The sequence below is a fragment of the Chelonia mydas genome, chromosome 1 (genome assembly GCF_015237465.2).
Source record: "Chelonia mydas isolate rCheMyd1 chromosome 1, rCheMyd1.pri.v2, whole genome shotgun sequence".
In the NCBI taxonomy this organism is placed as follows: domain Eukaryota; kingdom Metazoa; phylum Chordata; order Testudines; family Cheloniidae; genus Chelonia; species Chelonia mydas.
This window is the reverse complement of record NC_057849.1, coordinates 114,743,543-114,767,510: the sequence shown is the minus strand read 5'-3', so window position 1 is coordinate 114,767,510 and position 23,968 is coordinate 114,743,543. Positions and strand designations below refer to the sequence as shown.

General features: G+C 43.9%; 1 protein-coding gene across 1 annotated transcript in view; it reads left to right on the top strand.

Moving 5' to 3' along the window:
• The window catches only part of SLC9A4 (solute carrier family 9 member A4), a 57,511-nt gene extending 37,155 nt beyond the window's left edge, over nt 1-20,356 (top strand). Inside the window, exons 8-12 of the mRNA XM_007068955.3 lie at nt 1,236-1,397; nt 12,655-12,751; nt 15,276-15,407; nt 16,278-16,365; nt 19,596-20,356. Coding sequence (XP_007069017.2) covers nt 1,236-1,397; nt 12,655-12,751; nt 15,276-15,407; nt 16,278-16,365; nt 19,596-19,963 — 847 coding nt within the window. The 3' untranslated portion in view covers nt 19,964-20,356. The remainder of the gene's footprint in view (nt 1-1,235; nt 1,398-12,654; nt 12,752-15,275; nt 15,408-16,277; nt 16,366-19,595) is intronic.
• Nucleotides 20,357-23,968: the final 3,612 nt, after the last annotated feature.

Here is a 23,968-nt window from a genome sequence, read left to right as displayed (position 1 = left end):
CGATACGACCGGCAGCTCCTTTATCTCCATCCGAGAGGTCTTCCGCGAGACCTCTCCAGGCTGCCGGTCTTCTCCCAGGACCTCCTCCGGACCTGGAAACTATTCTCGGCAACCAGGTCCGTGGTGGCCACTGAGGGGGCAGATCTCCTCACGGAGCCCCTGCTATACAATCCCCAGCTCAGTGCGCAGGTGGCGGAGTCCCCCTCGGTGCGCCAGAGGCTGGTCCTGGCAGAAGTTACCAGAATCAGAGACCTCCTGGACTACGATCAGGGAGACTGGCTGGATCCTCTGACCTTCGCTCAGCACATGGGGCTTTCCAGATCTTGTACTCCCCAGCACGTACTTCAGGAGGTGAGGGCCGCTTTACCTCCAGCTGGTCGGGTTTATCTCCACCAGGCCCTGTGAGAGGGCATGCCCCGCCCACCCTCCACCCCAGGCCCTCTGGACCTTTTCATCAGGCCCTTGCCTCATGGACCCAACCAGCCCCCCCACCTCCTTCACCATGAGCCGTCTGCATGACTTGCAGCCGGTTCGTTTTCAGACTGCGCCAAAGAAACATCTATACACGCTCGTGCTCCACAACCTTCACTTCCTCACCCGCACATCCCACCCCAACACAAAGTGGCGGGACCTCCTGCCATCTCTAGAGGGTGAGGAGCCCTTGTGGGCCAGCCTATACTCCACCCTGGTCCCGAGGCCCGCCGTCGATGTTGGTTGTCGGCTCCTTCACGGAGCTGTGAGCACAGGCGTGTACTTGGCCCAGTTCCCCCCCATCCCAGACACCTGTCCCTTCTGCAGCGTGAGGGAGACCCTGGTGCATGTTTACCTGGAGTGCTCCAGGTTGCAGCCCCTATTCCGGCTCCTCACTAATATTTTGTTACGTTTTTGGTTGCATTTTTCCCCTCTTTATCTATGCACTCCCTATCCATGGCCCCACAAAGCCACGGGACCTCCTGGTCAACCTCCTCCTGGCCCTGGCTAAAACGGCCATCTATAAAACCAGGGAGAGGAGGTTGGCCGATGGAGCCTCCTGTGACTGCGGGGCCTATTTCCGATCCTCGGTCCTTTCACATATCCAGGCAGAGTTCCTCTGGGCGGTGTCCACTGACTCCTTTGACGCCTTCTCAGAGCAGTGGCGCTGTCCGGGGTTCTCTGCTCGGTTTCCCCATCAGGTTCCCTTTGTTTGACCCTTTGACTGCACTCCTGCACATTTTCTTTTCATTTCTGTTTCATAGATTTAAAAAGTTTGACAATACATATCTAAAGAAAATCCTGATCCGGGGGAACCAGCCCCAATCCAGCATTGTATCTCTGTACAAGAAGATGGAAATCAAACAGGCCATTGACATGGCAGAAAATGGGATGACAAGTTCAGCTGAATCGACAGCTTCTCTCCAGTGAGTATCAGCTCCATTACAGCATACCAAACAGGGGAGAGAGGAATAAGGTGGGGGGCGGTGGGGGGGATATGAAGAAACAGTGGAGGGAGACAAGGACTTTAAAAGAAATGTGACAAGAACAAGGTACTGGGAGGGGAGGAATAAATGTTAGGTGCTGGGACCTTGAAATGTTACATAGGAAAGGAAATGTTCAGCGATGGTTCTGAGTTTACAAAGAGGGAAAAGACTGTCTCTTTACCCATGTTTTTCAGCAGCATCAGGCATGCCTGCAAAGGCCTGGAGATTCAGATCTAGACTGAGTGGTACTCGCTGATTGCTTTGTACTGCTCCAGTGATGCAAAGCGGCCATATGCTTCATTTAACTGGCCAGTAAATTCTGGTTTATGGCTGCTTTGTGTTGAAAGAGAGCAACACAAAGGAATGGAGCGTATTGGTTTGTCTGGCCCTCAGTTCAGATTAGTAACCAGAATTCTGGGATCTGTAAATTTGGGTATAGTTCTCATGAGACCAGGCTCTCTTGTAAGATTGCTACTTTAGACTGGGTCAGAATGCTATAAGGACAGGCTTTCCTGTAGTATTTTGGTACTTCAGCTTCTAGTCTTGGCCAGAACTCAGGTTACTCCTGGGGGCATTCTGCGCCAAAAAAATTAAAATTATGCACACAATATTTTAAAATTCTGAAAATTTTATTTGTCAAAATAACACTACATAACCACACCAGTTTCAATTATTTTGGTAATTTATTTCAAAATACCGGTCAGCAAGTATGTTTGTAACCATGCAAACACACACAAGAATTCCCCCAGGAGTAGAGAGTTAAAGAAACCATTATGACAACCCAGTTCCTGTTTATCTGCCCCTTTGCCCACCTGCCAGAGCCTAGCTGGGGTGTGGGGGTGCAGACACCTGCAACCCCTTCCCCACGGAGCCCTCCTGCGGGGGGCCCCCAACCAATACACCCGAACCTCCTCTCCCCAGAGCCCAATTGCAGGGCCCCTCCAACTCAGATACTTCCCCCAGAGCCCAGCCGTGGGGCCTCCCTGGCCCATATACCCACACCCCCTTCGCCCCAGGACCTAGCTGTGCCCCCCCCACCGCATCTATACACCCATCTCCCTCCCTCCCCTGCCCCCCGCAGAGCCCAGGATCCAGAGGGAGAAACAGCCTGATGCTTGGTCCCAGGCTTGCTCAGAGTTTCCTGCGCGCTGTGCTGCCTTCTTCTTCCCTCAGGGCACGTGGGGAACTGCAGCTGCCAGGAACCCTCTAGCTCAGGGGTGGGCAAACTTTTTGGTCTGAGGGCCACATCAGGGCATAGAAATTGTATGGCGGGCCATGAATGCTCACCAAATTGGGGTTGGGGTGCAGGAGGGGGTGAGGGTTCTGGTTGGGGGTGCGGGACTACTTTATGTACTACTGGGCCATTTAGAACATTATTGGTGTCTGGCTGAATAGGCCGGCGTTGCTGTAAGTGCGAGGGTGCGGTTGGGGGTGCGGGCTCTGGGATGGGGATGAGGAGTTTGGGGTGTAGGAGGGGGCTCTGGTCTGGGAGAGAGGGGTTTGGAAGGCGGGAGGGGAATCAGGCTGGGGCACGAGTGCGGGAAGGGGTGCAGGTTCCAGCTGGGGGTGCGGGCTTTGGGATAGGGCTGGGGATGAGAGATTTGGGATGCAGGAGGGTGATGGGATCATTCTCATCAGCCCTTTTGATCAGTTGCACGGGCATATCATTGCTATCTGGGGTTTTCACGCTTTAGAGACAAGGGGAAGAAATCTTCTCTCTGGTAATCAGGGCAGATCTCAGTTGAGCCTTCTGGATTCGCTTCAGGCTCAGAACTTCCATTCATGTCAGTGGGATTCCTACAGGTGGACTATGCATTAAGTATTTGCCCATTGACTGTGCAACAAAGCATCTATATTTGAGATAATATATAGCACTTAGTTATACTGGCTTAGAGAACATAAGCATTAGAAATAGGAATTTCAAAAGGCAAAGCACATCCAAGCAGATGCTATAGATACCACATTTCTGGCTGAATTTTAGACAATATACTTTAAATATAATCATAAGAAAGACAAGATGGGCTTATTTCTGAGCTCAGTCTTTGGACATCAGGGGAGTTTTTCTTGATGGACGTTGGTGTAAGCAGGCTCAGAATGAGACTGAGTGTTTTCATTGCCAGTAACACTATTATACAAGCGTTATCCCACTAGGATGCTACTTTCTTCTTAGTAGAACTGGATGGAGAGTACAGAAAGTTCAAAACGTAGTAAAAAATGGGGAAAAAATTGGATGGGGAATTTGGCTTTTATTTTTTAACCAGCTCTATTTTTTAGAACAAATGTGGACAGTATTTTGGGTACATTCGTGATCAGAATAGATTGATTTTTTTTTTTTTTTTTGGCCAACGGAGAGTTATAGCCAATTGTTATGCACCCAGAATGATATAATCTCAATCATGTTTTTGCAAATAAAACACCTGGCCTGGGCTCTGCAAGTAAAATGCAGGAAGTTTCAATAAGCATCAGAGAAAGAATGGTAATAAAGATGATTTTATGGGAGTGGTAACAAGTCAAACTTGTTTTATCTGAAAGCAGGTTATCAGCATGGCAGATTAATGGCTAATCCCATGCAAAGCGTATGCTTTTTATTTGTGCTTTAGAACAATATAGATAATCTTCATGTTTGTTCTGTTGCTAATTCAGTTCAGCTGAAACTGAGGGTATTTTATTTGAGTCACCTAAAGAGCGAAACGATAACAAGCACTGATATGATTTAAAGCAGGGATGGGCAAACTTTTTGGCCCGAGGGCCACATCTGGGTGGGGAAATTGCATGCAGGGCCATGAATGTAGGGCTGTGGCAGGGGGTTGGGGTGCGGGAGGGGGTGTGGTGTGCAGGAAGGGGCTATGGGCAGGGGGTTGGGGTGCAGGAGGGATGCGGCAGGGGGCTCAAGGCAGGGGGTTAGGGGACTCAGGGCTAGGGGCGGGGTGCAGGAGGCGTTTGGGGTGCAGGCTTCGGCCTGGCGCCGCTTACCTCGAGTGGCTCCAGGGTGGCAGCGGCACACAGCGGGGCTAAGGAAGGCTCCCTGCCTGCCTGCCCTGGCCCCGCGCTGCTCATTGAACTTGATGGTCAGTGATCCAGCATCAGCTTCTAGTGAGGCTGCTGAATTACTTAATGTAATTCAAAGCATCTATGTATTTTTCTCTGCATCAATTCATCGATGACAAATTTTGAAGCAACATCTGGGAACATCCTCTCTGACACTGAAACCACTGAGTGCCACACGATGGGAAAGTCGAGTGGAGGCGACAAAGCCTATCAAACACCAAATTGGGAAGATAGATGATGCCATAGTTGCCATGATGGAGGATAATGCTACAACGTCCTTCGTGGGAGAAGGAAATGGAATCACCAGAAACATACATAACTTCAAATTTCTGTGTGGCTTAGTGTTGTGGCATGACATACTGTTTGACATAAATGTTGTAAGCAAGAGACTCCAAGGTGTTGACCTTGATATATCTGGAGCAATGGAACAACTGGACAAAGTAAAGTCATACCTACAGTCTTACCGGTCAGATGAGGGATTTCAAAATGTTCTGAAGAGTGCACAGAAGTTGGCAGAGGAACTTCACACTGAAGCTATTTTCCTACCCATTCAAGAATACAAGAGTCACCGAAGAAGATGACATTTTGATTACGAGGCACGGGATAATCCCATAAGAGACCCCAAACAACAATTGAAAGTTGAATTCTTTAACCAGGTGCTAGATTGTGCAATACAGTCAGGTGAAGAACGTTTCATGCAGCTCAAGGAACACAGCAGTATATTTGGGATGTTCTATGATATTCCAAAACTCCTCACTATACCTGAAGAAGACCTACACCAGCAATGCAGGGCACTAGAGACGGTGTTGACACACGATGACATGCACAATATTGATGCGAGTGATTTAGGTGATGAACTGAAAGCCCTTTCAAGATACATCTCAGCAGGATCAACTCCAAAGGCTGTTCTGGCATGTATGTGCACAAATAAGACGACCACCCTCTTTCCAAAAGCTTTTGTTGCTCTGCGCATACTTCTAACACTTCCTGTAACAGTTGCCAGTGGAGAACACAGTTTCTCCAAGCTGAAGTTAATAAAAACACATCTACGCTCCACAATGACACAGGAGAGGCTGGTCGGCCTTGCAACCATCTCAATAGAGCATGAGCTGGCCCAGACTGTGGACCTTCAGAAAGCAGTTCAAATCTTTGCAGCCAAGAAGGCACGGAAAGCAGCACTTTGATTATTCAAACAGATAAAAATGCCGTGTTTACTATGCAGACAAGAAAATTTACATTTGCTGTTCAGGCATTTGAAAGTTAAATGTTACTTAAAATTTTTGAATAAGGCATTTTAAGTTATTAGTTCTCCTTTATTGGGGTAGGTAGCAGAGCAGTACCATGAGAAGAGTAGAACAGGAAGAAAGCAGAATTGAGACCTTTCAAAGTTTTGGCCCAAGCGATGGGGGATGGGGGCGTCATTTGAGTTTCCCGCCTCAGGTGCCAAAGTGTTGTGGGCTGGCCCTGATGGCAGCTGTATGATGGTCAATTACAGCTAATTTCACAAAATTGCCACCATTTGTTGCAACTGCAAAATTCCCACCTTCCTCAAAGCACAACCAGAAACTAGGCCTTATCTGGTTTTGCATCCAACCTGAATCTAAAGTCATAGGGATAGGTTTGGGTTCAGGCATTTGAATCTGAAAACTGCCAAAATTCAAATGTGTTAAAAATCCAAAGTGGCTCATCTCTAGGAAATGACCAGTTGTTGAGATCAACTGTTGTCTGTATGTAGTGATCAAAAGTATATCACAGGTAAAAAATGGCAAGTTAGAAAAGGAAAAAGTCATGCAACATTTATAGAAAAAGCCACATTTTAAAAAAAGTAACCATTTAAATAGTCTAGTTTAATAAATGAATAAGACACATTTAGCCTAGCCCCCTGTCTAGGGACTTAAAAATGCACACATTAGAGTTCTAAATTGGGGAGATGGGCCAGTGACTTGTGGCTTCATCCCGTGACCATTTAAATTGCTAATGTTTTTTTTTGAAGTGCTGCTTTTAAACTCTCTGCGGACCACTGACAAGTGGTTCTCACATCACCAGTGGTCCATGAAACATAGTTTGACAACTGAAGTCTTATACAGTACAATCCCCTCATGGCTGATTCCACAAAGAGTAGCTGCTTCTCTACCCCCTTCTTGTCCAGGCCTGCCCTCCCTAGACCTATGGAACCAGAAGCCTGTGGTGCATCTGCAGAGGGATTTTATATCACAGAATTGGGAAAAGTGTTGGGGAAAGTATTGAGAAGAATGGTATCATGTAGAAATCACTTCATCCTGCTACTTTCCCAACTCCAGATCAACCTAATCTGGCTCTCCGCTGCATGCAGATGTAGATGGAACATCAGGCCTTAAATCAGGGGAAGGCAAACTATGGCCCGCGGGCTGGATCCAGCCTGTTAGGGCTTTTAATCTGGCCCGTGGCATTGCCACCCCCATGGTGCAGCAGAGCTAAGGCAGGCTCCCTGCCTGCCCTGGCCCTGTGCTCCCAGAAGCAGCCAGCACCACATCCCTGCGGCCCCTGGGGGAGGGAGCAGAGGGCTCCGTGCGCTTCCCTCGCCCGCAGGCACCGCCCCCCGCAGCTCCCATTTGCCGGGAACGGGGAACCACGACCAATGGGAACTGCAGGGGTGGTACCGGCAGGTGAAGGCAATGCACGGCGGAGCTGCCTGTTCCACCCCACCCCCAGGAGCCGCTGCAGGACATGCTGGCCGCACAGAAATTTGAAGTTATGTATGTTTCTGGAGATTCCATTTCCTTCTCCCACGAACAGTTCCTGTTGTAGCATTATTCTCCATCATGGCAACTATGGCATCATCTATCTTCCCAATTTGGTGTTTGATAGGCTTTATCGCCTCCACTCGACTTTCCCATCGTGTGGCACTCAGTGGTTTCAGTGTCAGAGAGGATGTTCCCAGATGTTGCTTCAAAATTTGTCATTGATGAGTTGATGCAGAGAAAAATACATAGATGCTTTGAATTACATTAAGTAATTCAGCAGCCTCACTAGAAGCTGATGCTGGATCACTGACCACCAAGTTCAATGAATGAGAACTGCATGGGACAAAAAAAGCTCGAGGATTTAACTCTCGGATCCATGTCTGCACGCCTCTGTTCTTTCCTCTCATGTTGGCACCATTATCGTAGCCCTGACCTCTCATGTCAGCTGTCGCAATTCCCATATCTTCCAGCTTTTTAAGAAGCACATTTGTCATATCAGCTCCTGTAGTATCATCAAAGTCCATAAATTTTAGAAAATGTTCTCTGATAGTCACTGTTGCAGGAACATTTTCACTAAGTTCTGTTGCTGTTACAAAATGCACAATTAAAGTCATTTGTTCCGTATGGCTGATGTCAGGTGTGCAGCCCAGAATAACAGAGTAATATCTTGCTGACTTCAGATCTGCCACAATTTTCTGTTTGACTTTGGTTGCCAGTAATTGCATTTGGAATTGTTTTTCCAAGGTAGTGGTGTGTGTCCATTTCTTGGGTGGTGACTCTTCTTAGATACTCCTGGAGTACAGCATCAAGCTCAGCCACCAGCTCCACAATTTTAAGGAAGTTTCCATTGTTTGGCACATACAGTTGATCTGAAGTGCCATGCAGTGCTAGGTTTGGGGTAGCAAGCATTCTCACAATGGCAATGAGCCTTTTCCAGTTTTGCCAGTAAAGAGACTCTGATGCAATCTTCTCTTGATGCTGATCATCTATGGTGGCCTTTAACCTTAGTCTCATCTCAAGCTCTTTCCAGCTATGGAATGCTCTCTGGTGATTTGCTGCCTTCTCATGGCATGCCAGATTTCTAGCCAGATTTTTCCAGTCCTTTTGTTTCTGTAGAACCCAATGTGGCTGGAACATTAGACTGGAAGAGTTTGCAACAAAAACAGTATGCAGCATTCTGGGTTTTTGAGTACATAAGCCGTGGCCTCTCCACTTTGTCACCATTGGGGATTTCACGCCAGTAATGTATTGGATGGAAACATCTATTTTCATTGTCTTTGGGGAACATGAAGTTTTTCACTTGCTGTGGCCCATGCAGTACAAGGAAGTCCCTCAGGCTACTGCTCAAGTGGGTCCAAAGTCCTGGATCATCTAGACTTAAGGAACTAAACTCAGCAGCAGCTGTTTCTTGTACCTCCACCACACTCTCTTCTCTGATCTACACTTTTCTTCAGGAATGTGCAGGGTTACCTCCATTTGAGATGGAGAGATGGATGCTGCAGTAGCTGCCAGGTCACCTGCACCCTGACTAACTGGAAGATTACCACTCAGATCCTCACTCGGGCCGGAAGGCTCACCCTGAACATTTGTGTCTATGTATCTCAGGAGAGCTCCTTTCTGTTTAGATAGAAAAGCTTCCTTTGCTTTCTTTCTTTTTCTGAATGCTGTCCCATAGGGGCATTTTCTTCTTTCACTCATGACTGCTGTTCCCTGCCAGCTATAGTAGCTCTCAACACTCAATTGAAGGGGACAAATAAGCAGGCTGGTAGCAGGGCCTGAGTGAGGGAAGATGTCAGCATCTTAAGGGCCTAACTGGCTCCTACTACTTCAGTTGACTGCCTGTTCTCCTCAAGTGGGTTCAGGGAAGCAGCAGGAAACAGGAAGCTCCCTGAGAAGCTGGTGTAAATCAGTCCAGGCTCCTGGGGGTGCTAGAGAGGTACATAACAGGCTCCTCCTTCTCTCTCTCCCTGCAGCTCCTGCTGCTTTGTTATTCCTTCTCACCTTTTCTCCTGCCTGCCTGTTCTGTCTCTTGTGCCCTCCTTCCTCCAGCACAGCACTCCACCATCTCTGTGCATCTAGAGCAGAGAGAATACATATGCACCAGCAGCAGACACAATTTTCTACACTCTGGGTCCTAGTGGCGCTCCCCCACCCCCACCCCAGTCTGGCACCTGAGGCGGCTGCCTCAGTTTGCCTCATGGTAAGGCCAGCCCTGGCCACCATACCTTGGCCTGGATTCTGCATTGAACCTGAACCCCAAGCCCTAGCCTAAACTAATCCATATCTGAACATCAGTGCTCTGGCCCAAGTCATGAATCGTATAACAATTTTTAGTTTATTCTAGACACAGCTTCTTTTTGATATTAAAGGCTGTATTCTTTCCCTAATGTAAGGGAAACTGAATGCATAATCCTTTCAGAATGTAATTAAAGGAAACCCTCCTTTAATCAAGCCATTTACCACAATTACATCACTTAATATGAGGGAAAAGAGGGACAAATAAATATAAAAGGAAGTGAAGAAAAAGAAAACAAGTGGGAACAATGAAGTGAACTTTGACTATGGTTCACCTGTGATGGTCATGCCCCTTTATCCCTTTTTCCATTCTCCTCTTTGATACATGACTAAGCTCTCACAGAGGTTGACCTGGCAAATCCAGTTAGCATTTCAGATCAACCAGCTTCCATTGTTTCTTTCACAAGAAGGACAGGTAGTTACAAATGACTGTAAACAATTTTTACGCTAATTCATAAAAATGGAAGAGTTGTTGCCTTAGGCACGTTCTTTCAGCTTCAGTTGAGTGAGATCACTGTATCCATCATGACATCCAGCATGCTATGAAGCTGCAGATCTATAGAATCAGTTATACTAGCTCTGTTGTACAGAAGTGAAACATGAGCACAAGAACACAGGATTGATGGTTTTGATTTTTGTTGTATTTGTCAGTTGCTCCATATCAAATGGTAGGACAAGATCAGAAATGAGGATATTCATAGCTGAACCCAGCAACCACCTCTATCAGCACTGGTTTGGTTTTGGCAGCTTTCTTGGTAGGGATGTATTATTGGAATGGAAGACCAACAATTCCAATGGGTGCATATCAAGGAACGCTGCTACTCAGCCACAAGCACATGGGTATCAGAAACTTTGGTGGCGCTATAAGATTGTCAGTGATGAACATAAACTGAAAATCAGCCTGATCACCTTAAGCACCTAGCCAGAGATCAATCTGGGTTGTGCTCTATCTGCAAGGAGAGAGGATCCCGATCTCTCTCTGCAAGGATCCCATTGGGATTTGTCATGATGACTATGCCCTGTTACAGGATAACTGTATAAATTCTCTAGACCTGCCAGCCAAGTTTTCTGGGCTGCGACATTCCCCTTGACAAATCCTGAACTTTCTCCAATTCTATGGGACTGTCCTTTTTATCTCTTGGTTTCCTTTGGATTAAGAGTATGATGCTCCCTTCTCATTTGCACTGGCAGAAAGTTGTTAAAGCCAGTACAACGTCAAGGTCTCAGAGACTGGAAGATGTTTGTGGTGAGCAAAGAAAGAAAAAAGTATAAAAGAAACTCTGTCCAAAAGGTCCCTTAAAAATATGGACCCTTTTTTGCCCACATCCCACACCACCCCTCAATCACTGATTTAACACTTTCCTCCAAGACCCTACTGTGTGGAAGGTGACTTTCCCTGTTAATTCTTAAAAAGAAAAGGTTGGCTTCTATTGTAAACTGAATGGCAGCTTATTGTATCTTCACAATATGTTAATGTTTTAGTTTTCAACTGGGCAAACTGCTTGTAACTATAGTAAAGAACAAAACTATCAGACACATAGATGAACATAATTTGTTGGGGAAGAGTCAACATGTTTTTCGTAAAGGGGAAATCATGCCTCACCAATCTACTAGAGTTCTTTGAGGGGGTCAACAAACATGTGGACAAGGATCCAGTGATTTTCAGAAAACCTTTGACAAGGTCCCTCACCAAAGGCTCTTAAGCAAGGTAAGCTATCATGGGATAACAGGGAAGGTCCTCTTATGGATTGATAACTGGCTAAAAGATAGGAAACAAAGGGTAGGAATAAATGGTTAGTTTTCAGAATGGAGAGAGGTAAATAGTGGTGTTCCCCAGAGGTTGTAGGGGCCCAGTCCTATTCAACATATTCATAAATGATCTGGAAAAAGGGGTAAACAGTGAGGTTGCAAAATTTGCAGAGGATACAAAACTGTTCAAGATAGTTAAGTCCCAGAAAGACTGCGAAGAGCTACAAAAGGATCGCTCAAAACTTGGGTGACTGGGCAACAAAATGGCAGATGAAATTCAATGTTGATAATGCAAAGTAATGCTCATTTGGATAACATCCCAACTATACATATAAAATGATGGGGTCTAACTTAGCTGTTTCCACTCAAGAAAGAGCTCTTGGAGTCATTGTGGATAGTTCTCTGAAAACATCCACTCAGTATACAGTGGGAGTCAAAAAGGAAACAGAATGTTGGGCATCATTAAGAAAGGGATGGGTAATAAGACAGAAAATATCATATTGCCTCTATATAAATCCATGGTACGCCCACATCTTGAATACTGCATGCAGATGTGGTCACCCCATCTCAAAGATATATTGGAATGTGAAAAGGTTCAGAAAAGGGCAACAAAAATTATTAGGGGTATGGAACGGCTGCCATATGAGGAGAGATAAGACTGGGACTTTTCAGCTTGGAAAAGAGGAGACTAAGGGGGGATATGATAGGGATTTATAAAATCATGACTGGTGTGGAGAAAGTAAATAAGAAAGTGTTATTTACTCCTTTTCATATCACAAGAACTAGGGGCCACCAAATGAAATTAATAGGCAGCAGATTTAAAACAAACAAAAGGAAGTATTTTTTCACAGAATGCACAAGTCAGTCTGTGGAACTCCTTGCCAGAGGATGTTGTGAAGGCCAAGACTATAACAGGGTTCAAAAAAGAACTAGATAAGTTCATGGAGGATAGGTCCATCAATGGCTATTAGCCAGGATGGGCAGGGATGGCATCCCTAGCCTCTGTTTGCCGGAACAACAGGGGATGGATCACCTGTTCTGTTCATTCCCTCTGGGGCACCTGGCATTGGCCACTGTCAGCAGACAGGATACTGGGCTAGATGGACCTTTGGTCTGACCCAGTATGGCCATTCTTATGTTCTTTCTTCAAAAGATGATGCAAAGTGCAAAAATTTAAAAAACAAAACAAAACAAACTAGGAAGTTTTCTCTTTTTTTTTTGCTTTCATTGATTCCTTAGTATCATTGGCTACAAAATTGCCATTCCCACCTGCAGTGCTCTAGAAATAATAACATATGAAAATAAATAATTTTATAGGAAAGATAATTCCTGTGTGATTTGTACAAATTACTATAATGTTAACCTTTTCCTTCTATTTACAGAAGCTATAGAAATCAAACAATGCGTAGGCTTTCCTCTGAAGAGGTGGAGTCCATGCGGGATATGCTGACACACAGTCTGTATCAAGTACGACAAAGGGTGTGTAAGCGACTCTTGTAACAAAGCTCTGATAGCCGTGATAGCAACAACCTCCTCGCCATGATAGCAACAACCAATGGTAGCTGCAAAGATAGTATTGTTCTTCTCAGCTGAACCATGAAACTGTGTTAATGGGAAATACTGAGCCAGATCCTCAGCTGGTGTCAATTGGATTTCAATGGAGGATCTCTGATTTACATCAGCTGAGGATCTGGCCCATTGTGCTCAGATCTCACAGTACCAAAAAGTAAAAGGGAGTTCGCCTTCTAGCTTTTCACCCTGATGTCTGATCTGCAATGTAACAGGACAAGAAAATCCAGAAACTAGCTCTAGAGGTCAGGCTTCCCTATCTGTAAAGATCTCGGTGACTCAGGAATGTTCTCCTTTCTGATATTGCCCAACACCTAGTTTATCTAGTTTAACTTTCCAAGCCCTCTCTCTCCAGTCACACACAAGCTGTGACCTGTGACTGCAACAGCAGGCCTGTTGAGTATTTTCATGGCAACTGAGGAGATGGAGCTGATATGGAATTTAGGAGTAATGGTATTTACCTGAACATGGCAGCAGTTACATTTTTTTTTTTTAAAGCAAACCATCTGCAGAGTAGGTTTAAAACTGATATTATTCTAATCTCAGTGGCCCTACTCTGTGAAGGAGCAGCAGGGCCATTAGGGCCAGCGCTGTTGTGGAGGCACAGGACCTACGTAGATTTGCCAGATTTGGGAGGTAGGTCTCATGGCTTGTTCTGTGTGGGAGACAAAGATCCCTCAAGATAGGATGATGGGGGAAGAACTCCCTCCCACCCAGAGCCTCGTCTTGTAAGCTTTTCTGTGAGCTGGGCCTCAGCAAGGATTTATTTTGAAAAAAAATGGACGTGACTTTGGTATCCTGTAAAAATACAGTGTGATGCTGGTCAAAGGTGCAACATCAGTGTAACCCAGTCCAATGCATCACTAACCAACCACGCATAATGCTGAGCACTGTCATGCTCTCCTATGGCAAAGTGTGCTAGCAGGTACACTTGGGTAACCCTGAAATTATGTTGATCAACTGTTCTGACTAATGTAACATATGAAGAATAATCATTTTATAACAGGTCATTGTTCATGTTATATTCTTCTTTAAAATTGTCTGAATTGTAGCCAATTGTCTTTATGAAAGGTATTTCTTATCTTACTAGCAAGTTCCATATGCATCTGTCCTGTACATTACTGAGGTGAACCCTGCGTCTGCAAAATCAGTTACCTTAAGATCTACTAGTGCTGCACTATAGCATGCTATGTGGTATTTGAAACCATATCTTCTTTTGGAAATGAAGGATTTTAATAACACTACTACCCACTTATCTTGAACTTTGAGGACCTAACTATGCTCTGGAATGTCACTGGAATTGCATCAGTGTGAACCCAATATAAGTGGGATTGAGATCAGGTCCTAAATCTTCAAATTGCTGTACAAAAATCAGTGAATTTTCCCTCACGACACCCCTATAAGGTAGATAACTATTACTCTCATTTCACAGGTTGAGGGCCTGATTCTCTCCAGCCTTGCACCATTTGCAGCCATATTCACCAGTGCACAGTGATTGTAAATTTCTGTCAAGTTAAAATGGAAGGGCCTGATTCTCATTTACACTAAAGCCACTTTATACCACTCTGGCAGCGTTAAAGAGCCTTAAAGTGAGTATACATTAAACGAATGCCCATTTTAAGGCTCTTTTACAATGTCAGCATGGCGTAAAGCAGCTTCGGTGTAGCTGAGAATTAGGCCCAAAGAGTTTAACGTCCACCCTACACTCACTTTGGATAGGTGTAAATGGTCACCCAAGATAATAGAGAATCAGGCCCAGTGACTAAACTTTTACCAGACACTGCTGAAGGTAATGTTGCATTGTGGCATTATAGCTTCTACCAGTATGGTAGAATCCACCCTTGTATTGCACGGATAGAACTAATCTGGCAGAGGATGTATGCTGCTCAGAGATGGGGAATCGCTGCTGGCTAAATGGAAACTTTTGTCGGTAGGACACAAAATGCCAGGATGTGCTGCCTTTCTAGTGTAGACCAGGCCTAAGAAACAGAGGGGTCAGTCCTTGGTTCTGACTGAGATCTATCTGGTGCAGGAACGGAGTGGGAAGCAAAGGTCCCCACCTTTGGACTTCCTTAATTCCTAAGGGTCCTCCAGTTTATGCAATCCTTTCCTCCTGGGCCCAGCCACAGCTCTGTAGGATGTGACATGTGGGTAAGGATCATGTAGAGCTGGCTTTGCTGGCTGTTCACCGCCAGGGAATTCACCGCTGCACAGGTAGGGAGGGACTGGAGTGCTACAAGGGGGCCATACTGAAGGCCAGGATCTGTCCCAGAGAAGTTGTGCAAGATCTCACAGCGAGTCTGTGGCAGAGCCAGGAATAGGACACGAGAAGTTCCTTGCTCCCAGTCGCATGCTTGACTGGACTGCACTGCTTGAGCCAATGCGGCAAGTGTGCATAGGGAAGAGAGTCAAAGACATGTATTTTCTATTTCAGACCCTGTCGTATAACAGACACAACCTGCCAACAGAAACAAGCGAGAAACAAGCCAAAGAAATTCTCATCCGGCGCCAGAACAGCCTGAGGCAGAGTGTGAGGAAAGGAAACAGCTTTTCTTGTGGGAAACCGGTAATTGTTATGCAAGCTACAATTTGTGTGATCAGGGCATAAAAATACCTGTCTGCCTCTAGACGTACAAAACCCAGCCAATTTTAACTTGCTTTTGCAATAATTGGAATGAATATTTCCCAGAGAGCATCAGAAGAGGAAAGCACCCGGAAACAACGGGCTATCTTCAACAATAATGTCAGTGACATGTCACCTGTATGCTAGTCAGAACACAGTGTAATTGGTTGTAAGAGGTAAAGCACTGTAACTTGCACTAACTTTGCCATTCACTGTGGGTACAAAACAAGTGAAACACACACCTCGGGTCTAAGGCAAAGCCCTTTTAAGTCAATGGGAGTCTTTCCATTGACTTCAGCTGGCTTTGTATCATACCCCAAGGGTCAGATTTTGATCCTGTTTGCACTGGTGTAAACCCAGTGTAAATGGATTCAGAATCAGGGTCTGAGGGTGTGGAAGGTGTAAGTGTAAATCCACTTACACTGGTTTCACACTGTTGTAGCACACCTGTGTAGGTGTAGCACAAAATGCAGCAAAGCCCAAATAACCACTACCCTTTATTTCCATCCTGCTGCTAGTTGCTATTCTTGTAACAACCCAGATTTCCAGTCCCTTGGTGTGTAAATTACATTGGTTTGGCCCATCATTGAATGCCAAAACAGTGCCTCTATTGTTATACTGCCTTTTCATTGAATTAAATCCAGAGTCTTCCTTGGGAACTTGCCCCCATTTATCTCAGACTGAATTTGGCCCATATAGTTTAAACAGTGGAAAGGCACAGCTTGGAATGTCATGCATGCTGAACTGGTTCTGCTTCTGAATCCAGGCTGGCACAATTAAATACACTGTATGCTTTTCTGTCTTTGTTCACAGGCAAGCACCCAAAATTTGCGTTTCCTCTCTTTACCGTATGGTACTCATCATACAGCTAGACGAAAAGCAAGGCATGATGCTTCTACAGGTAACAAACACGCTTTACTCTGCATATCTCTCCAAAAGGATACAGTGGAAAACAGAGAATTTGTTCCAGAATTTTACAACAATATCCCCTAAGAAATCCAAAGTTTCTTTAAATGAGTCACATCCCCTTCACCTATCGTCTCTCCATGGTGTTTACATGGCACCAACTGTGGTCACCTGCTCAGGACACCCAGAACCAATAAGCCACTGTGTTACCCCTTCGCCTCAGCCAGGGTGAACTTTGCTGGAGTTTAGATTGTGGGTCAGGTTCCTGCCACACCAGTCTATCCAGCAAACTCCTCAAGATTCTGCTAGTCTGATCCTTGCCTTGCAAGGTAACAATTAGTGAATCCCAGTTCTCAAGTTCCCTCTCATGGGACTAGCCTGCTGGTTCGCTCTTTACTTCAATATAACAGCACTGAGATGGTTTATAATAAAACTAAGAATAAGTTTATTAATAAGCAACAAAGAGTTAAATAATACTAAGCAGAAGAAAGAGACAGGTGAGGTGACAAACAAAACATAACACACTTTCTAGTGACTAAAACTGAATTTTAGCAAGTTACAATTTTTGCCTAAACAGTTTTCTCGCTTACCTCAAGTTACCAACATCTATAGCCCTCCAGGCCAGAGGATCCAACCTTCAGAAACGTAGAGGGCACCGTTCCCTGTTTTCCCTAAATGATGGAAAACTAGAATGTCTTTTGGCTCCCCTTATATTTCCCAGAGTCCATTGTAGTTGCCTCAAGAGCCAGGAAGACACCTGGGGGTTCAGACACAATCTGCCCCAAAGTGTCTATTGTCTCTTCCCTCATCTCCACTGTGATATACATTTTTCTTCTTCTTCTTGGTATGACAGTAGCAGATCAGGCCCTCTTGTAGCATGTATTCTACATACACAGAGTAAGATGCAGTTCTACTCTGAACAGCTTACAATTTAAGTAGACAAGACAGACACTGGGTGGGAGGAGAAACAGAGGTCAAGAGCAGTGATGTGACTTGTCAAGGTCACACAGCCGGCCAGTGTTGGAGCTAGGCATGGAACCTAGGTCTATTAACTCTCTGTCCATCATCCTACCTGTTAGATCATGCGCCACTAGACGCATTTCTGCTTTTTGTTTACATATGGACTCCTGAAACACACTTTTGTTGAAAACGGCTATTCATTTTTGCCAAAATTAAAAATCTGGCAGTGAATGACACTATTTTTTAAATCACCTTTGTAGGAAAAATAGTGAAAAGCCAAATGTTGCTTGTTTCCTGCATGTGCAAAATGATTTACTCTGTTCCATTTCTTTTTTCCTATTGAAACAAAAGAAAGTGTTTGTGATCCGTGTAAGCAAACTACCCACTTCAGGTTGTGCATACATTGGGTGCATAACACAGTAAGGAGCCCTTGATAAGATCCCAGCCAAAACCTTCGAAGTTATTTATTTCCAAAGAGATTTCTGAACTACAGCTATAAAACAGGTGGTAACTAACAGGATTTATGGGTCAAGGCAGTGATGAGCTGCCAAAAGCTGAAGAACCGGTTCCTTCAGTCGCTCCGGGTCTTTGGCGGCACTTCGGTGGCACGTCCTTCAGTTGCTCTGAGTCTTCAGCGGCACTGAAGGACCGCCAAAGACCTGGAGCGAGTGAGGGACCTGCTGCCGAAGTCTAAACCGGTTCTAAACCGGCTTCAAAATTTAACAACCGGTTTGCACGAACCAGCTCCAGCTCACCACTGGGTCAAGGGATATCAGCCCTATTAAAAAGCTGTTAAATATTTCAGCACAACAGTCTATGATATGAAGATCTATTGCAATCCCTTTCTTAGGGCCTAACCTTTCCTTATTGCTGCCATTAGCAAATCTCCTATTATTTCATTGGAGAATTTGGAACATACCCCAGGAATGGTGCAAAGCAGCTGAGGCTGGGCTGAGAATCTAGCTCAGGGCATATAGTTTTAAAGAGACAATCAGTGAATCTATGCAGGGAGTTTACAATAATCAGAAGCTTGTGCTACCCATTGGTAATAATCAGGGAAGGCAAAACAAACTTCAGCAGAACACAGTGAGATGCAAAGAAAATTAGTCACTTTGACAGAGCCCATGGGACTAGGCATCTAACTACATGTGAGGATCTGGGGCTTTGGTTGCTTGAGTATCCAAAACAGCATGGTAACACGAATTAACCAAATTTCAAAATAGTGGTCATTTTTCTCCTGTTTCACACAAGTAAACATTTCTATGACCAATATGTCTGACACTTTGTAGCACCGATTACCCCATCTGGCTAGATATAGATATAAGCCACCTTATTATGTCCAGTCCTCTTTCAGAGTTGAAATTTTTTTCTTCATATTGTCCATTTTCTCTGAGACAACTATGTGTGTGTTTAATTGCAATAGGATATAATCTCTTTTATAACGCTTCATGTATTTTTGCTTATTTGGAGGTTCCTGTATATTTTATGAGTAATTATGTAATAGTATGGCTAATTTATTTTACACCTTCAGATGGTCTGTAATTAATGAAAGAGCAAAGATTTTCTTAGTTAAATAAATAGGACAAGAGGGCTAGTTCACCTTGTTGTAGGCAAAAGTTTTGCACCAGAGACCATGGAAGTGCCTTGGGTGCCAAAGGGTGTTTTTCTAATCCGGTTACGGAACTTTGACTTCAGAGAAATCTCTTCCTCTGACACACCCAGGTTAATCAAAGAGCCCTGAAGCCAAACCTTCAGGTGCAACTGGTTATTTTGGTCTTGTTAATTGCAGGTGACCTGTAATGTTCCAGTTGGAAACCTTTCATCAATCACATTCAGGTCTAGGTTGTGTTTTTTGTAATGCTTCAGAATTATGGGTTTGGATATCTGCTTGAATAACTTGCAGAACATTAAAACTTACAAGAATGAGTTTCCTGCATGGGATAATATGACCATAGCAGCATTGAGAGCTATTAACGTGGAGCAGAGTACGTTCATTTATTAAGGTTAGAACAAAGCCCAATACAGGATGCACTATTTGCCAAAAATCCATTGTCTCTCCACTACTTAATATAGGTTATTTTAATTGTCCCTCATAATAACATGTACATTATTTTACAGTAATTACCCCGAGCACTACAGCTCCAGTGTAACATGTATGACCTCAGAATAATACTCTATTATATTAAGTATTTTCTTTTAATCGTTCTTAATAAAATACTCTCTTTTTTTTCTAATAATACCAATCCCTTTTGTGTTAATGTCCAGGTGATTACAGCAGTGATTCTGATTCAATGGTCTCCATCATGTTCAGTCCACAGCTCCGAGCAGGCTCACTTGGAGCAAACTGTCGTCAGCAGGAGATGGAGCGGTTAGATAGAAGAGAGAAACTGTCAGATTTTGCAGGTCAGAGGGGAACCCCAAGCAAGCAGGATCACACAGCTAGAATAAGAAGACCGGCTTTAATGCCAAAGCCCCAGTTTGACGCAGTGTTTGAAGAAGAAATACAGGGATATGAATCAGAAGAGGAGGAAGGAGCAGTCGCCGCATCAAGGCCATCAGTTAAATGGGCAGCAGAGAAAAGAAATGTAAGACATTTCCACAAAGCCCCAAACCCCCCATTCTGGAGAAAATAGCAAAGTTCTTATATGAACCATAATTACAATGTTTATCTTGGGACCTTTGAACTAATTCTGATGCCAGTTCTAAGCACAGTGTGAAGGTTTTTAGAAGTTCTGCGTAGAATCAGTACTTGAACACTCAGATTGAAGGTTGTTTGCCTGAAGCCACTGAATGGCACAATAGTAAATGTCTACAGTATCTGCTGGAAGAGAGATGTACGTTAACTTAACTTACCATCAGTGAAATGTGTGTGAATATTTATAGTATCTCATAATTCTATATTCTGTACTATGGCTATGATCCAGCAAAGCACCTAAGCATGTGCTTAAATTGAGCTCATGAGTAATCCCTCACAAGCTCCCTCACATGCTTAAAGTTAAGCAAATGGTGACATTCTTTTCTGGATGAGGGGGTGTGTGTGTGTGTGTGTGTGTGTGTGTGTATATGTATATATATATGTATATATGTGTGTGTGTGTGTGTGTGTATATATATATATATATATATCAGTGTGCTACATCTCTTACAATGTACTTCTGATTTGTTCCAACAAACATCTGATCCATAAAATTTGGCAAGCACCACTGGGGGAAAAAACACTTCTTTCTGTTCACAATTCAAAAGAGTATTCAGAAGTTTAGAATAAAGCATATCATCTATGTTAAATACATACAAAGATTTCATGAAACTTAAGTCCTATTTATATTTTTCCATTATATGCATAGAAAGTATTAATCTTCCTTAATATTACAGAGGCGCTGGCACAATTATTAACAGAAGAATGGATCTTGTCTTTTGTACTGGCACTGAATAAACAATGAGTGAAATTTCTAAAAAGCCAAAAACAAAATCCCACTTCGTTGTATGAAACAAAAAGACAATTGTATATAATAACTTGGGATAGATTTAAACCAAATCCCTAGATCAGATAATCCCTTAACTTTGGAAAAGTTTGAGTCCAGGTCCAAACGTTATAGCTGCCCCATCTTTTTCGTAGCTTGAACTAAAATCCTAGATTCAAATAAGCCAAACTTTGGGAAAGTCCAGATCTGAACATGGTGGCTCACGTCCATCTCTAATAACAACAGGACACTTTGTTGAATATCTAATGAGTTCTACTGGCTTTTTTAGTCAAAGTCTCCACCATGCCAATCAGAGCAGAGCAGGAAAATATTTGGAAATTCACCACATCCAGCAGTGCATAGGTGTATCCCGAATCTGATCTGCTCTCACTTGCCCATGACATTGGAAAACTATAGGGTGTATTTGAGACCCTGTTGATATTTGTATTGACTTGGGGGAAAAAACAAAAGAAATTAAATTGGTGTGTTATCCAGTTGAAATCAAATTATTTTAAAAGGTCGCTTTACACATCCACCTGCTATTTCTTAACGTGCAGTGCAAACTATCTAATTACCATTTCATACCTCTTTTAGGGTGAAATCCACCCTATCTCACAGAGCCCACATAAGGTCCCTACAGCAATGGAACTGTTGCAGTTTCATAGAGCCACATAGATACATAGAAACCATCTGCAGAGAGTGGGGGACTATGCACTCCATGCACTCCAGGGTCAGGTAGGAGGATGGAACAAGAGGACCAGCTGAGTGGTTAGATGTTGCAAGTTGGAGCAACTCTTCAGGGACCAAGACCAAGGTGGTGGAGAGAAAGTTGGGGAGGGGTTGAGAGGACGGTGAGGGGGAGGGTGGATAGTGAAAACAGAGTGAAATCTCTGTACTGCATCAGTGTTCTCCTCAGAGAAGTCTGTGAGATTCTGGATGAAGAGAGAATCAAGGAAGAGAATTTGAGAAGAGATTCAGTATAAAGAAGAACCATTATGAATTGTTCATGCAGCACATTTCCTCTTTCACAAGACTTCATGGTGGGCTTTCTGTGGGGATGGCTATACCAAGTCATCTCAAGGAGAGGCATGGGGTAGCTACTGTTGCATGTCAAGCAACTGGCCACTGGTGCCATGGGGGTTACCTGGGAAAAAGGGATCCATCAGAATTGGGAGTAGGCTCAGGTGAGAATTTTTAAAAGAGTGTGCTTAAAATGTACTCTTTAATTCTTTAAACAACTTTGGATGGGTGGAGAGTGTTTAAAGACCATTCAAACGTGAGCAAGGAGCAAGCATATTTTAAAATTTCATGTAAGCGGCTATTTATTTTATCTGATCTTTTTGCAAGTCTTTTAAAGATACAAATAAAATCAATGGGGAGACCGAGACAAGTCTCATCCTATTTGTTTGTTTATTTCTATGCTTTTATTTTTTCAGAAATCAATGGGCCAGATCCTCAGCTGTTGTAAATCAGCACAGAGTGATTGAAATCAATGGAGTTACATCTGTTTGCACCAGCTGAGGATCTGGCCCTAAACCTGCAAAGGGTATTTTTAGTTTGCTTTTCTAGCAATTAGAAAGTAGCACTGGAGGAAATTTTTCTTCTACACCATTAGTTGCTGTTAATGGTTTAGTTGGCCATTAACCAAGAAGCAATACTGCAGATGTCCACATAAAATGTTTGCCAATGACTATAATGTTACATTATTATTTTTTATCATGGGCATAAGTAATGCACTATGTACTTAGGGAAAGTCAAACCATACTGAAAGAGGATCAGCTGTTAGGGTTGAAATGACAGTAACAGTGGCTTTGAGGATATTTTCAGGAACTCCTTCCATGCATAAGAGGTAAAAAGGGAGAAAAGAACAAAGGTGTTTGTTAGAAAATTTTACAAACGGGCAGCTAAGACAGGCGTCACTTGTATTACAAATGTGGGAACTGATGTTTTGATGCTACGTAAGAAATTATGGGTAGGGCAGGGGTAGGCTGTGAAAGGCCTTATAAGTGAGGACAAGTAGTTTGTGTTTAATGCAGTGGAGAAGGAGGAGCCAGTAGAGGGATGCAAAGAGAGAACTGATGTGGCTGAAGCAACAAGATAGAAGAATAGCAGTGCTTAATTTGTGCCAGGGCTTGCCAGGGCTGAGCCCCGGCACCTCTAGGCTTGCTGAATCAGGGCTGGTCTACACTACATGGTTAGATCGACATTTCCTGCATTAGGTCGAATTTATAATGTGCTTCTCTACACTATGGAGTCCTTCCTGCCAACCTAAAGGGCTTTTAAAATCGACGCCTGTACTCCACCTCAATGAGAGGAGTAGCACTAGATTTGAGCTTCTCCGGTTGAATTAGGGGTATTGTAGACACCGCACAGTGTATTTCGACTTGTTTGGCTGCCGGGAGGTGTCCCAGAGTGCTCCAATGTGTCCATTCTGGACAACATTTTCAACTCCACTGCACTTCAGCCAGGTAAACAGGAAAAGCCCCGGGAACTCATTTCCTGTTTGATCAGCGTGGAGAGCTCACCACCACAGTTGACCAGACTGCCCAAGTATGCAAACATGCTCCAGCGTGTAGCATACAGGAGACACTGGATCTGATTGCTGTGTGGGGAGAAGTGTCTGTGCATTATAAACCAAAACAATCTGTCCTGCTAAATTCTCATTGTGGCACTGTGCTTCTAGAGAAATTCCTACTGAAATAATATAGGTCCATTTCATGTTATCAGTTTTAAAGCCATTGAAACACCCGCTTGATGGCCTGACCTGGCCCATAATTTACATGATAAAAACAAAAGTAAAATGAGGCCAGTTAACAAAATATTCCCAAATGTGGCACATGTTCTAAAGAAGACCATTAATATGGTTTTTGAAAATGAGCAGGGATTTTTACTGAATGGATACCTAAACAATCACTATAATATACATCTAATGTCACTTCATGTTTTGACTTTGTACTCTGTACATTTGATTTGGGGCCCAGGCCCCATAGTCAAGTCAAAATTCTTGCTAACTTCCATGAAAGTTTTGTCTGAATGAGGATTTCACAACCATGTGTTTGCAGAACAGTTACTGCACTGATTTATAACTTAACACAGAATGAAAATCACCCCCATGCAATGGGCCAGCAAAAGGTCTGCTTAAGTCGCAGTACTGTTCTGACTTTGAACAGGTGAATTT